Here is a 14,376-nt window from a genome sequence, read left to right as displayed (position 1 = left end):
CACTTATCACATCTGCACAGAACATCACCAACTTACCAGTAGTAAAAAGGAGTTTCCTGGGGTCCTGAAAAACAGACACAAAACAAACATCAGTTGATATTCTAAATCTCTAACATTATAAGAAGAAACGGTGACAGCTGATCCCTGAACCTGGCTGTGAAAATGGACTATGTAACTGGTAATAGGTAACAAGGAAAATGTCAACTGAACCTTTTGCCAACCTGGCTAAAACCAACTACACACTGAATAAGAAAGCAGAGTAATGGGTCAATCAGATGCTTCTTCGCTTTCCTAGATAAACATTTTACAAAACAACTTTCTCTAGCTCTTGGACAGTTTTAGAGGGATAAGATTTTAAAGCTGAATATAAAGAGAAGAGTCACCCATGTGTCTCTCAGTGAAGTCAAGTGGAGTTCTATCAGAGGCCTCATTCCACATTCCAATAGGACTTGAGCTTAACATGGCTGCCACGAGAAGTTCACAATATCAGGCCAAATGCTTCTCTCACTTCCTTGTGGGAGATCGGGTAGGAAAGCAGCAGAGCTCAGTGGAGGGTAAAGGGTGAAGTGCCAACTCTACCGCATGCTTCCACAATCCCTTTGATCCTGTGGAATCCGTTCTATGCCTCTGTCTTCACCTGGGGGAAAAAAGTGTGTTCTTAACTCGAGTTAACGAACTCAAGATAAAATCCTAGTGGAGGCAAGGCAGTTATAAGTTTTTGCATTAATCAGCAGGTTGAGTTAAAGACTAGGCTCGCCACCATAAGCTTTATCTCAACTGCCAACTCATGTGAAAACTTCTAACTCCCTTGCTGCTACCAGGGTTTTGCCTCAGGTTAATTAACCCAAGTTAAAAGCAAACCTTTTTTTGCAGTGAAAACCAGGTCCATGTGGGACATGGGTGAGAGGATCATGGGTGAGAGGCTATAGGAAGAAGCTAGTATGTGGCAAAGGGGACAGCCATCCTTCATGGAATCATTCTCTATTTCACAAGGGTTCTGTGAGCAGAAATTAATGCTGACCTCATAAGCACTAAATAATTCCTATTCCCCCACCACTTTGGGCAGAGCCTACCACCCAAAGAAGAGTTTAGGGAGCAATAAATAGAGGAGTGAGGAAGCCTCCAGGAACATGAGTCCTGTAGGCACTGCAGAGGCAGGAGAAGATTTTTAAGACTTTCAAAGGCCAGAGTGTTTCCCCAAAATGAACCTGCACCCTACACTCCAATAGGACTTGAGGGAATACCTCAGAGGTAGAAAAGTGAGGTGAGTACAGCATTTTGCAAGCATGAGGTAGCTTCCAGTCTAATTCAGGCAGACAACTAAAGCCACAATAAAAGTATCAGATGCAGTTCCAACTCAAACTAATAAAAGTTTTGCCATTGATTTCAATGAGAGCAAGACTGGCCCAAATCTTCTCATCTTTCAATCTATTTGTCATATTACACTGTCTGTGTAATGCTGCAAATGCAGCATCCCTTCTCCTGCCTGTCCCATTGTATACGGTTTGATGACAGGGCCAATGATAGCAGCATAAAGGGTTCAGCAAGGCATACCCAATAGCAGTAAGCGTGGAGAATGCAAGCCATAGAACAGAGAAGTGACTTGCCAAAGGTAACACAGCAAGGCAGTGGCGAAAACTGCTCTTGGAGATGTGGGTCTCCCAAAGCCACATCGGCTCCCCCTTTGGGGGCTATCAATCCTTTTGGTTAGACATAAGTAGGAGAATTAACATGATAACTGATATCTGCTTAATAATTATTCCATCATACTGGAAACTCTCCACCTCCATGGAAAGCTTACTTCTCTAGAGTAGCCAAATAACTCATGTCCAAACAATTCATGTTACATACACAGAAGAGTAGCCTGCCTTGAAGGACAGAAGACTGGTTCAGCAACTTGGCTCTCCTGACAGCTGAAGAGCAGGTAATATTTTGGAGAAGAGAGACCTCAAGGCAAATTGGAAAAGATAAGGTCTGATCTTTTAGAAATCTTCAGTTCCAGGCAGGTAGAAACCAAACTGTTTCTCTCTTCTGCTTCCCTTCTCCCTTTCCTTTCTTTCCTTTCCCTCCCTTCTTACATTTTTTTTTCTTTTTCTTTTATTACAACACAAATAAGTGAAGTAATGTGCTCAGAAAGTTAGTGGCATAGTCAGGTGACCTAGCCATCGAAAGAAAGAAAAAATACCAACATGATACTGCATTTTCACAGTATATAAGACAAGCATGACTATACATATCACTCATGGAAAACTATGTAAAGGCATCACACCAGTTATATCTATTTCAAGGAAAGTATAAAAGAACATATCGCCCACCTCACCACGGTAGCTTGCTGCATTCAGAGCCAAAAATTCTTCAGTATAGTTCATAGAGAAGTTCAGGACATTCACCAGGTGTGCGGCAACATGTAAGCCTATCAACCAGAACAAAACCCAATTCATTACACTGCATTTTGAAGGTTATGTGAAGCCCCTAATCCTGATCACTCGTAAGTTTAGGTGGATCCCTGTTTTTACATATGTTAGTTTGTAGATCAGGGTCCCACATTATTTACTAGGCTGATTCCATCATAATTTAGTCTGTCCTACTCTTAGCCTTTATATATAAACTACCTGTTTTAGCACTTTCCTTTGCACATTTGAAACATTAAATTTACTGACCTGCAGATTTTATATAAAAACTTTCTTTATGGATCTGATCCAGCTCTGGCTGAAGTTGACCGGAAAACACCCATTCACTTTAGGGGAAACAAAATCAGTCCTAAGCAACCATATGCTATTTTTGCACTAAGTAAGTTAGACTGATATGAAAATGCTACTTGCTTTGAATCTTTGAAGTTCTATGATTTATTTTTCTCATTATAATTCTCTGATTGGGAGACTGAATCAAAGGACTTTGTCAAAACTAAGTTAGTACTTTACTGGAAGTGGAAATATTATATGATACTTATTTATATTGTCCACATGTTCACAAAGGGTCTTTTAATCTCTAACCTCCATAAATTGATTACATGTGGTCTGTAATCAGTTAGGAGGCAGCTTTTAATTTAATTTTATACATGAAAAACTACTGATGCTTCAGAGCCTATAACTTTTAAGAAAAATCTTTCCACCCAGATTTAGATACCAGGCTTCAAAATGTCTGAGAAAACACTTAGATGTCTACACATAAAACAGAGAAAAAATATCCTATATTGTTCAAGAAAAGCCACAAGTGACTTGTATTGTTTAATATGCTTCCCACATGAGCTAGTGCTCAGCACAATAAAATCTTACCTGAAAAGACACATATAGTAACACCACATGTTACATGGAAAGTTTTACTTTTATCCAACAGTCTTCTTGTTTTCCTGCTGGCAACCTAGTAAAAGAAGAATTCAAGCAATCTCTTCTAAAATGAAGCAATGGAAAATAAAATACAAAGTAATTGATGTTCTAGACATGATTTCTTTGTAAAATCAACTTTTATATGAGAAGGCCCCTACCAAACTTACAGCCATGAAAATCATGTTATGGACCACAAAATCTGGTCTCTGAGAAATTTGGTCTGTAGTGTGCTTTTGCACCCTGCACTATATTGATTTTACACGAAAACAAGTGATTCTTAAATTCAGGATCCCGACCCAAAATAGAGCTTCAGAGGGGATCACAACGTTATTTTAGAAGGGGTTGCAGTTAGGGATGTTAATTAGCTAATCAAGTAGTCAATGCAATTTCCATCGACTATTCAATTAGTCGATAAGGGGAGGCACTCGCTACTGCCACTGTGACTCTGCATTTTAAATATAGTAAGATCCACCGGGCTCTTACTACATTTAAAGTGCATAGCCACAGCGGTTTAGCTCCTAGGGTTGGCGCGAGCCGGGATTTGCACCAGCTCCAGGATCGCTGCGGCTCTGCCTCTCTTGCCCCACCCCCCTACGCTGCAGAGACCCCAGCACTGGCTCCTGCTTTCCTCCCCTTGCTGCCTCTGATACTGAGGCAGCAGATGGGGGGGGGAAGCGATTCATCGAGTAGTCACTCGACTACTCACTTACATCCTTAGTTGCAGTACTGCCACTCCTACTTCTTTCAGAGGTTGGTGGATGCTTTCAGAGGTTGGTGGATGGAGAATGGCAGCTGTTGGCCAGGCACCCAGCAGTGAAGGCAGCACCCCAACAGCAGCAGCACAAAAGTAAGGGGGGCGAGACCATAACATGACACCCTTACTTAAGTGCTGATGCCTTCAGAGCTGGGCAGCTGGAGAGTAGCAGCTGCTCACTGAAGGCCCAACTCTACAGGCAGCAGCGCTGAAGTAAGGGTAGCAATACCATAACATGCCAGCCTTACTTCTGCATTGCTGTTGACAGCGACACTGCCTTCAAAGCTGGACTTCTGGCCAGAAGCCACCGCTCTCCAGATGCCCAGCTCTGAAAGCAGCACCACTGCCAGCAACAGCGCAGAAATAAGGGCAGCAGTAGTGCCACCCCCTCTACAATAACCTTGTGACACCTCCCCCTATAACTCCCTGTTTTGAGTCAGGACCCCTACTATTGCAAAACTATGAAACTTATCGTTTAAATAGCTGAAATCATGAAATGTATTATTTTTACAATCCCATGACTGTGAAATTGACCAAGACAGTCTGTGAATTTGGGGGGATTTATATATGAGGCTTAATGCTATTTTATCTTAACACCCACATTTTTTAACAGGAACTAGATTAGGGATAACAGATAACTCCATGGGCTTGATACAGAAATTACCGGAAGATGTTCTTTTCTGTGTGTTATTCAAGAGATCAGACTCAACCAGCATAACGGCTCCTTCTGGCCCTATGATCTATAAGTCCTTACACTAAAAGTGAATGAACTTTTTTTAGAATAAACAATCAATAGCACAGGACAGGTTATTTGTTTACATTGTCTATTGCTCACCTCATATCAGGCAGGCAGGAGACAGAGGACACAGGACAAAAACAACAGGTATCTTCAATTTGCAACCATTCAAAAAAGTGGCCCAGGCATCCAGTATATCTGCACTACCTGAATAGTGTTACTTAGATTTTTGTCATAGGGTTGCAAATGAGTCACAACCATTGGAAATTACTAGATATTCAGAGACACCAACCCTTCTTCAGTTTGTCAGATTTCTCTTTCCAGGATGCCAAATCTGTTATTAATTTGGGATTCAAGTTATAGCCAATCGCTTGCACTGGAGGCAGCGTAGAGCTACGGAACAAGGGAGATATTGTCCACTTCTCTACTCTTGGTGCACTATATTTCCTCACTATGTGGCTTGGGGTGGAGCTGCTCGGTTTTAAGGTCGGTGGGAATAGTGCTGATAGTCAAAGGATACACCAGCTGCTGAGCAATCTGAATACTTTCCTTGGCTTCAAAGAGATCTAGAACTGGATCCACACACACACAATGGTTCTATGCAGCATTATATAAGGCCAAGCGAATGAACAGTAACAAAATATGTGCGTACTGTCACTTTTCTAATATTACTTAGGAATCTGTCTGCATGCATGGCCCTTGTTAACTTGTTGTGTTCTAAATGTTGTTTTACCTTCTGAGATCCTCGGAGGAAGGCCAGGAGAATACGGCACATCGGTAAGAGGATCAGGCTGCAGTTGACATTGAGGACAGATGCTGAAGCTCTGCTAATGCACAATCCTAGCTGAACAAATAGAGCAAGAGTTAGAAAATAAGAGAAAAAAATGGTCCACTGGGTAGGGTGTTAGGCTAGGACTCAAGCTGACCCAGATTCAATTCCCTGCTCTATCACAGGTTTCCTATGTGACCTTGGGTTCTCTGAGCTTCAGCTATTCCTATTCATTTATAGGGAAGTTGTGGGGATAATGTGCTACTGACTGTGATTGGCTTAGATACTATTGTTATGGGGGGTTATGATAGCTTGCAACAAAAGATATATTACATCCTTAGTGTCAAAAATTAAGGTGGGTTTACAAAATGAACTAAATTTGTCCCAAAAGAATGATATTGAAGACCCTGTAAAGTAGGGTGACCAGATAGCAAAAATGTGAAAATTCGGGATGAGGGTGGAGAATAACAAATGCCTATGTAAGAAGTGGTCCCAAATACTGGGACTGTCCCTGTAAAATCGGGACATCAGGTCACCCTCCTATAGAGTAATTAGCAAAATTCTTTACTCTTCCCTAGAAGAGCTTGGAGATGACCAGTTGTTGCCTCTGAAAACAGAAGAATTGGGAAATTGTTTATAAGGAACCAGACTTAGCCCCGGAAATAACTATAGCTATAGCTCTGCCCCTAGCTACAAAGAAGAGAGAAAATCTACTGTGAGGATTTACAAAAACAACATGGAGTCCTGTGGCATCTTAAAGACTGACAGATTTCTTTGGGCATCAGCTTTCGTGGGTAAAACACATTTCAGCAGATGCTTCTGATGAAGTAGTTTTTATCCACGAAAGCAAATGCTCAAAGAAATTGATTAGTCTTTAAGATGCCAGGAGACTTCTTGTGGTTTTTGCAAACACAGACTTACAGGGCTCCCCCTCTGAGACTTCTGAGGATTTAGTTAATCTACTCATGGACCTGATCCAACTCCCAGCAAAGACAATGGAAAAAAATCACTTTGACTACAGTAGGTGTTGGACTGGCCTCTTTTTATGTCAAAAGTTGAGGTCTCACTTGGAAAGAACTGCCACCCTAAGCATGCTCACAAGCACATGAAATGGAGTAAATCAAAACCAACACTCATGCCAACAGAGCAACCATCCTCTAAGAGACCTAGAGGGGTTAAACAGCCATATTAAAGAGGAAGAAAGGATTAAACAGCATGAAGATACTCATTAGCTGCTTAACTAAAATTTAATGACTGTGTGATGAATGAGCCAAAGAACAATGTAATACATTCACTCAGCTAAAATGGAAATAATTGTAAAGTTTCAGAGACTGTTGGGATATACTCATAGTACTTTCTTATGAAGACACACAGTGCTAATAAGCACATGTCCTAATTCAGACCCCAATCAGAAGAGGGGACTTGACAGCTGACAGCATTCCATTAAGAATTCATAAAATTTGCTAGCTAACATTAACTGGTCCAGTTAGATCCTAAGCAATTAAACCTAAACTACATGTCAAGTAACAGAGCAAAGTACACCTGGTGATGCCTTAACCCTGTATTTTGTCATTTTATTGTATTGTGTTTACTCATCCATTTGCTAATTTACAGCATTTAGTAATTTGCAGCATCTCATGTTAGTTTGATTTAGCACACTTCTCAAATGAAGAGTCCTGACCGAAAAGAAAGTTGCTGGGGGCTTATTTCATAGGGGTCTCAGTATTGCCAACCTTACTTCTGCACTGCCTTCAATGCTGGATATAAACTGGCAGCTGCTGGCCAGGAGGCCAGGTCTGAAGAGCTGCTGCTAACAACAGCACAAAAGGAAAGGTGGCAATACCGTACCAAACCATCCTTACTTAGTGCTGCAGTTGATGCCAGCTCTGCCTTTGGAGCCTGGGCTCTCGTCCAGCCACCACTGCTGTGCAGCTGCCCAACTCTGAACGCAGTGAAGTTGCTACCAGAAGCACAGGAGTAACATAGCAATCCTGCAACACTCCCTACAATCACATTGTAACTCCTCAATTCCTTTTTGGGTCAGGATGCCTACAATTACACCACCATGACATTTCAGATTTAAATAGCTGAAATCACCAAATTTACGGTTTTTAACATTTTATTACCGTGAAATTGGCCAAAATGAACCATGAATTTGATATGGCCCTACTGATGAGGCATAAAATTAGAATCTAAACTCCTTATTGTGATTATAAAATATTAAAGTCAGAGTTTGAAGAGGGAGTTCTCCTGGTGAAAGAGGAAGCTAATGCAGAACCCTTAAGGGAAGTGGCTGTCTGTAGTGTGTGTTTCTGTTTGGGGATTTCTTGCTGTTTGCTGAGCTTCTGTTTGGCTGTTTGGGAGGAGGGTGGGTTCCCCTTCCCCAGCTCCCCGCATGGAGTGTGTGCTGTGGCTTGCAGATGGAAGCTGCGAGATTCTAATTAGGGTTTGAAATCTAGAAGCCTCTGCTCATTGGTTGAGCTTTAATCAGAGGGAGGCGCTATCAGGCAGTCCAGGGCTTTATAAAGGAGGGAGTCAGTGACCAGGGACAGCTAACAGGGAGTTTGGAGAGGGAGTTAGGAAGGGGAGTGGGAAGGAGGCAAGATACACTCACCATTCTTTAAAATCTTTTTGCTACATTCCTGCCCTTCAAGGAGGCATTGAATAACATCTGAGGCATCTCTCAGAAGGAAGGCAGGTATGGATGGTGATAGGTCTGCTGTTGTTACCTACACAGCACGTGCCATGTTTGTCTTCCTCCCGAAAGAAAGAAGGGATTTCATCTGCACTAAGTGCAAGCTAGTCGCCATTTTGGAAGAAAAAATTAGAGGACTTGAGGCCCAAGTATTGACCCTACGTTCCATCAGAGAGGATGAAGACTTCCTCGATAAGAAGCCAGCATTTAATCCTGCAGGCACAGCAGACTAAAGAGCCAGTCAGGGCAGTACAGGACAAGGAAGAAAATTGGCAGCATGTAACCTCTAGAAGAAGAAGAAAGTCAACTCAGGACTCCCCCATTCCTGTAGAGGTAAGTAACCACTTTCAGGCTCTCTCCACAGGCACTGCGGTGTAGAATGCTGTGGCATGGACCTCTCAGGGAAGAAATCAGAAGGGAACACTATCTACCGGAAGGCATGGATGCGAAGTCCTAGAGATGGGGGGTTCCATGACCACCACCCCCAAAAAGAAGGGGTGGTCAGGGACTCCCTCCTAAGAGGGACTGAGTCATCCATCTGCCATCCAGACCTGCAATCTCAAGAAGTGTGCTGCTTATCAGGACCTCACATTCAGGATATGACCGAGAGTCTTCCAAAAGTGATTAAACCTTCAGATCACTACCCCTTCCTGCTTCTCCATGTAGGAACTAAAGATATGGCCAAGAATGACCGTGAGCAGGTCACAGCAGATTATGTAGCTCTGGGAAGAAGGATCAAGGAATTTGAAGCGCATGTGGTGTTCTCGTCCATCCTTCCGGTTGAAGGAAAAGGTCCGGGTAGGTATCATCGAATTGAGGAAGTAAATGCGTGGTTGCGCAGATGGTGTCAGAGAGAAGGCTTTGGTTTCTTCGATCATGGGACTCTGTTCTGGGCACAAGGATTGTTAGGAAGAGGTGGGATCCACCTAACCAAGAGAGGAAAGAGCAACTTTGCAGGCAGGCTTCCAAACCTAGTGAGGCGGGCTTTCAACTAGGTTCGTTGGGGATGGTGACCAAAGCCCTGAGGTAAATGAGGAAGGGGAAGAAACACAAGGAGGAACGAGCAACAAAGGAGGACCCCTGACTCAAATGGAAAAGGCAATCAAATGGCTATCTAAGGTGTTTGTACACAAATGTAAGAAGCCTGGGAAACAAACAGGAAGAATTAGAAGCCCTGGCCCAGTCAAAGAACTATGATTTGATTGGAATAATGGAGACTTGGTGGGATGACTCGCATGACTGCAGCACTGTCATGGAAGGGTATAAACTGTTCAGGAAGAACAGGCGTGGGAGAAAAGGAGGAGTTGCATTGTATGTAAGAGAGCAGTATGATTGCTTGGAGCACCAGTATTTAGAGGGAGAAAAGACTGTTGAGAGACTATGGGTTAAGTTTACAGGAGGAACCAACAGGGGTGATGTTGTGGCTGGTGTCTGCTAAAGACCACCGGATCATGTAGATGAGGCTTTCTTTGGACAACTGAGAGAAGCTTGCAGATCACAGGCTCTGGTTCTCATGGGAGACTTTAATCACCCTGACATCTGTTGGGAGACCAATATGGCAGTACACAGACAATCCAGGAAGTTTTTGGAGAATGTTGGGGATAACTTCTTGGTACAAGTGCTGAAGGAACTGACCAGGGGCCATGCACAGCTTGACCTATTGCTCACAAACAGGGAGGAACTAGTAGGAGAAGTAGCGGTGGGTAACAACCTGAGAAGCAGTGACTATGAGATGGTAGATTTAAGGATCCTGACCAAAGGAAGAAGGGAGAGTGGCAAAATACACACTCTAGACTTCAGAAAAGCAGGCTTTGACTCCCTCAGAGAACTGATGGGCAGGATTCCCTGGGATGCTAACATGGAGGGAAAAGGAGTCCAGGAGAGCTGGCAGTATTTTAAAGAAGCCTTATTAAAGACACAGGAAGAAACCATCCCAATGCACAGCAAGAAAAGCAAATATGGTAGGTGACAAGTTTGGCTTACCAGGGACATCCTTGGTGAGTTTAAACACAAAAAGGAAGCTTACAAAAAGTGGAAACTTGGATGGATGATTAGGAAGGAGTATAAATATATGGCTCGAGAATGCAGGGGAGTTATCAGGAAGGCGAAAGCGTAATTGGAATTGCAAAGGGATGTGAAGGATAACAAGAAAGGTTTCTACAGGCATATTAGCAAGAAGAAGGTGATCAGAGAGGTTGTGGGGCCCTTATTGGATGAGGGAGGTAACCTAGTGACAGATGATGTGGGAAAAGCTGAAGTACTCAGTGCTTTCATTGCCTCTGTCTTCACAGACAAGATCAGCTCCCAGACTAATGCACAAGGCAATGCAGTATGGGAAAGAGGTGGACAGCCCTTGGTGGGGAAAGAACAAGTTAGGAACTATTTAGAAAAGCTAAACATACACAAATCCATGGGCCCAGATTTAATGCATCTGAGGGTACTGAGGGAGTTGGCAAATGTCATTGCAGAGCCTTTGGCCATTATCTTTGAAAACTCGTGGAGATCAGGAGAGATCCCGGATGATTGGAAAAAGGCAAATATAGTGCCCATCTTTAAAAAAGGGAAGAAGGACAATCCAGGGAACTAGAGACCAGTCAGCCTTACTTCAGTCCCCAGAAAAATCATAGAGGGGATACCTAAGGAATCCATTTTGAAGCACTTGGAAGATGGGAAAGTGATCAGGAATAGTCAACATGAATTCACGAAGGGCAAGTCGTGCCTGACCAATCTGATTAGCTTCTATGATGAGGTAACTGACTCTGTGGATGTGGAAAAGTCAGTGGATGTGATATACCTTGACTTTGGCAAAGCTTTTGATACGGTCTCTTCTTGCCAGCAAGTTAAGGGAATATGGATTGGATACATGGACTGTAAGATAGATAGAAAGCATGAAGGTTCACCAAGGACAAGTGCAGAGTCCTGCACTTGGGACGGAAGAATCCCAAGCATTGTTACAGGCTGGGGACCTAATGGCTAAGTAGAAGTTCTGCAGAAGAGGACCTGGGGATTACAGTGGATGCGAAGCTGGATATGAGTCAACAGTGTGTCCTTGTAGCCAAGAGGGCTAATGGCATATTAGGGTGCATTAGGAGGAATGCAGGGCGGAAGGAGACTTCATGTATTTCCCCACACCCAAGCTCTGATTGGCCCAGGGGCAGAAGGGAGAGCATGTAAAGTTTCCTCCCTCTGCCAGGGGCATATGCGCCTAGGGGGAACCTCTGGGAGGGGGCGCAAAGGTGCCCCCCCACCTCCAGAACAATCATGGTCTGTGGGTGGGGGAAGCAGGGAAGTATCTTGACCCCACCCCTTCCACTTGAGGCCCCGCTCCTTCCAGAGTGGCCTGGGGCCACTTCAAAAATTTCTGACGTGGCCCCTGGCAAAAAATTATTGCCCATCCCTGCTCTACACCATTGTCTGAACAGAAAAAAGTATTCTCTAGTTTCTGGACTGTTATTTAGAGTTACTGTGTACAATTTAGGCATTCCATATTGCACTCCAGAGGGGCTGTGTTACAGTGACAGATGAAGAAATGCCTAAGTATTGATTATGAATTATTGTTTAAAGGATAGAGGAGAAAAATCATGTGGATCCCTTCCAGCCACATAAAGGTGGTGATGGTAACAATGATCCTATTTTACATGGTGCCTTTCATCTAGAAGGGTCTGAGATAATTTTGCACACTTTGAGACCTGAAGTCCCCTATACTGGGAAAGGAAATTGTGGAAGGTTGCATGCCTACACAGCGTTTGCAATAGTTGGTGACTCTCCTCCATATACAGGCAGTTCCTGGGTTACATACAAGATAGGGACTGTAGGTTTGATCTTAAGCTGAATCCGTATATAAGTCGGAACTGGTACATATTGTACCCCACGTGTCCCCGATTCAGTCGCTGCTGAAACTGACCAGCGACTGACTACAGGAACCCTGAGGCAGAGCTGCTTTGCCCTGGGCTTCCTGGAATCAGCCACTGATCAGTTTCAGCAGCAGCTGACTTGAGGACACCTGGGGTAGAGCAGCTGAGGTGCTGCCCGGTTGGTCCCCGCAGCGCAGAGGTGCGGCACTGCGGGGACCAACCCGGCAGCGCCCCAGCTGCTCTGTCCCAGGCGTCCAGATTCAGCCGCTGTTGAAACTGACCAGCAGCAGCTGAATCGGACACACCTGGGGCAGAGCAGCTGGAGTGCTGCTGGGTTGGTCTGGTAGCGCCGACCCTTGGCGCGGCGGGACCAACCCGGCAGCACCCCAGCTGCTCTTGGGGACGCCTGGGGCAGAGCAGCTGGGGTGCTGCTGGGTTGGTCCCGCAGCGCCGCTCCTCGGCGCTACTGGACCAACCCGGCAGCACCCCAGCTGCTCTGCCCCAGGCGTCCCCAAGTCAGCTGCTGCTGAAACTGATCAGCGGCTGATTCCAGGAAGCCCGGGGCAGAGCAGCTCTGCCTCGGGCTTCCTGCAGTCAGCCGCTGGTCAGTTTCAGCAGCGGCTGACTTGGGGACGCCTGGGGCAGAGCAGCTGGGGTGCTGCCGGGTTGGTCCAGTAGCGCCACACCTCGGCGCTGTGGGACCAACCCGGCAGCCCCCCAGCTGCTCTACCCCAGGCGTCCTGATTCAGCCGCTGCTGAAACTGACCAGCAGCGAGAAAAGCCTGGTCTGCTGGGAGGGGGTGGTGCACTAGCTGCGCCCCTCCCCCCCCCCCCCCCCCCCCCCAGCAGACCAGGGAGATGCGGAGTGGCTTTTTTCGCCACAGAGGACGCGGGCGGCGGAACCGCCGAGACGCACCGCGGTCCTGCCGCCCGCGTCCTCCGCGGTGAGAAAATCCTGGTCTGCTGGGGGGGGGCGCACTAGCTGCGCCCCCCCCCCCCCCCCCCCAGCAGACCAGGGAGACTCGGAGCGGCTTTTCTCACCGCCGAGGACGCGGGCGGCGGGACCGCGGCGCGTCTCGGCGGTCTCACCTCCCGCGTCCTCCATGGCGAGAAAAGCCACTCCGCGTCTCCCTGGTCTTCTGGGGGGGAGGGGGCGCTAGCTCCGCGTCTCCCTGGTCTGCTGGGGGGAAGCGCCCCCTGCGCTGCCGGAGGCGGCGACAGTGGGGGAGGCACCCCGCACTAGCTGCGCTCCCCTCCCCATTCGTAACTAGGGGTCCGACTTAAGTCGGATTGACATAACCCGGGGACTGCCTGTATCCTATTTCTTCATAGTAAGATTTAGGTAAAAGTGGCCGCTGTTGTCAACCCACAGTTCAAAGGGGTTAAAAAATGTGAACAATGTGTCATTCATAATAAATATATAGTATTTCTATTTCCTTGCCCTAGCTTAGGCTTCAAGTGATTCCCAAATTATGGAAATTGGATCATTTTAGAACATCAGAAATAGTTTTGGAATTTCAGAGAAGTGGCAGTGTTCTTGACATTCCTCTGTTTCACTCTGGCACATTATCTGCATAAGCTGAACCCTACAGAGTTTGTTGCTATTTTTACTATTATTTCTACAAAGGAAGTCTAGAAATGAGATGTGTGTAGACAAGGAATAATTTCGAAAAACTGGCATAAAGTGTTTCAACATTTTCATTAAAGGATTTTGACACAAAGAACAGGTATGGGAATCTCAGTGATGAAATAAGAAATACAGCAATTATCTGTATATTACAGATATATTTAATTACCTGTAAATTACAGTTTATGCAAAATCCAAAAATAAAATGAGAATGCTAAGGATAAATATTCAAAAGCTCAAGAATAATAAGCAAACCAACTGCTAAACTTTATAACTTCTGTTATCTGATACAAGAGATACATCACAAGGTTACTGAACAGGATATTTCTCCTGGGTTGAAATGTATAGCATCCATACAACAGTTATCAGTGCTTTTATTAGATTGTAAGCTCCATGAAGCCAGGGCTATGTTTGCATAGTGCCTAGCACAATGGGATGCTTTCCTCATGATTAGGATTCTTAGGATTTGTCTACACTGAAAAACTATTTCAGGATACCACAGGTATCCTGAAATAGCTACCCCACATTTTTTGAACATGTCCACTATTGCAAAATATAACAGACCCGCTATCTCAGCATCCCTGTAAACCTTGTTTCACGAGGGATGAGGGATGT

At 45.0% G+C, this 14,376-nt stretch overlaps 1 protein-coding gene across 3 annotated transcripts in view; it reads right to left on the bottom strand.

Moving 5' to 3' along the window:
- Positions 1-14,376, bottom strand: part of NOX4 (NADPH oxidase 4) — a 183,726-nt gene that overhangs the window by 153,822 nt on the left and 15,528 nt on the right. For 2 of the 3 annotated variants that reach the window (XM_075919391.2, XM_006118376.4), the window contains exons 3-6: positions 5,550-5,660; positions 3,276-3,360; positions 2,316-2,413; positions 37-64 (exon numbers count right to left, since the gene is read on the bottom strand). In XM_075919391.2, the coding sequence (XP_075775506.2) occupies positions 37-64; positions 2,316-2,413; positions 3,276-3,360; positions 5,550-5,660 (322 nt within the window). The remainder of the gene's footprint in view (positions 1-36; positions 65-2,315; positions 2,414-3,275; positions 3,361-5,549; positions 5,661-14,376) is intronic. The other variant, XM_075919393.2, reaches the window with a different exon arrangement.

This window comes from Pelodiscus sinensis, chromosome 1 (genome assembly GCF_052426305.1).
Source record: "Pelodiscus sinensis isolate ZL-2025 chromosome 1, ASM5242630v1, whole genome shotgun sequence".
NCBI classification, from domain to species: domain Eukaryota; kingdom Metazoa; phylum Chordata; order Testudines; family Trionychidae; genus Pelodiscus; species Pelodiscus sinensis.
Note: the sequence above shows the minus strand (reverse complement) of the source record. Positions and strands in the feature narration are given on the sequence as shown.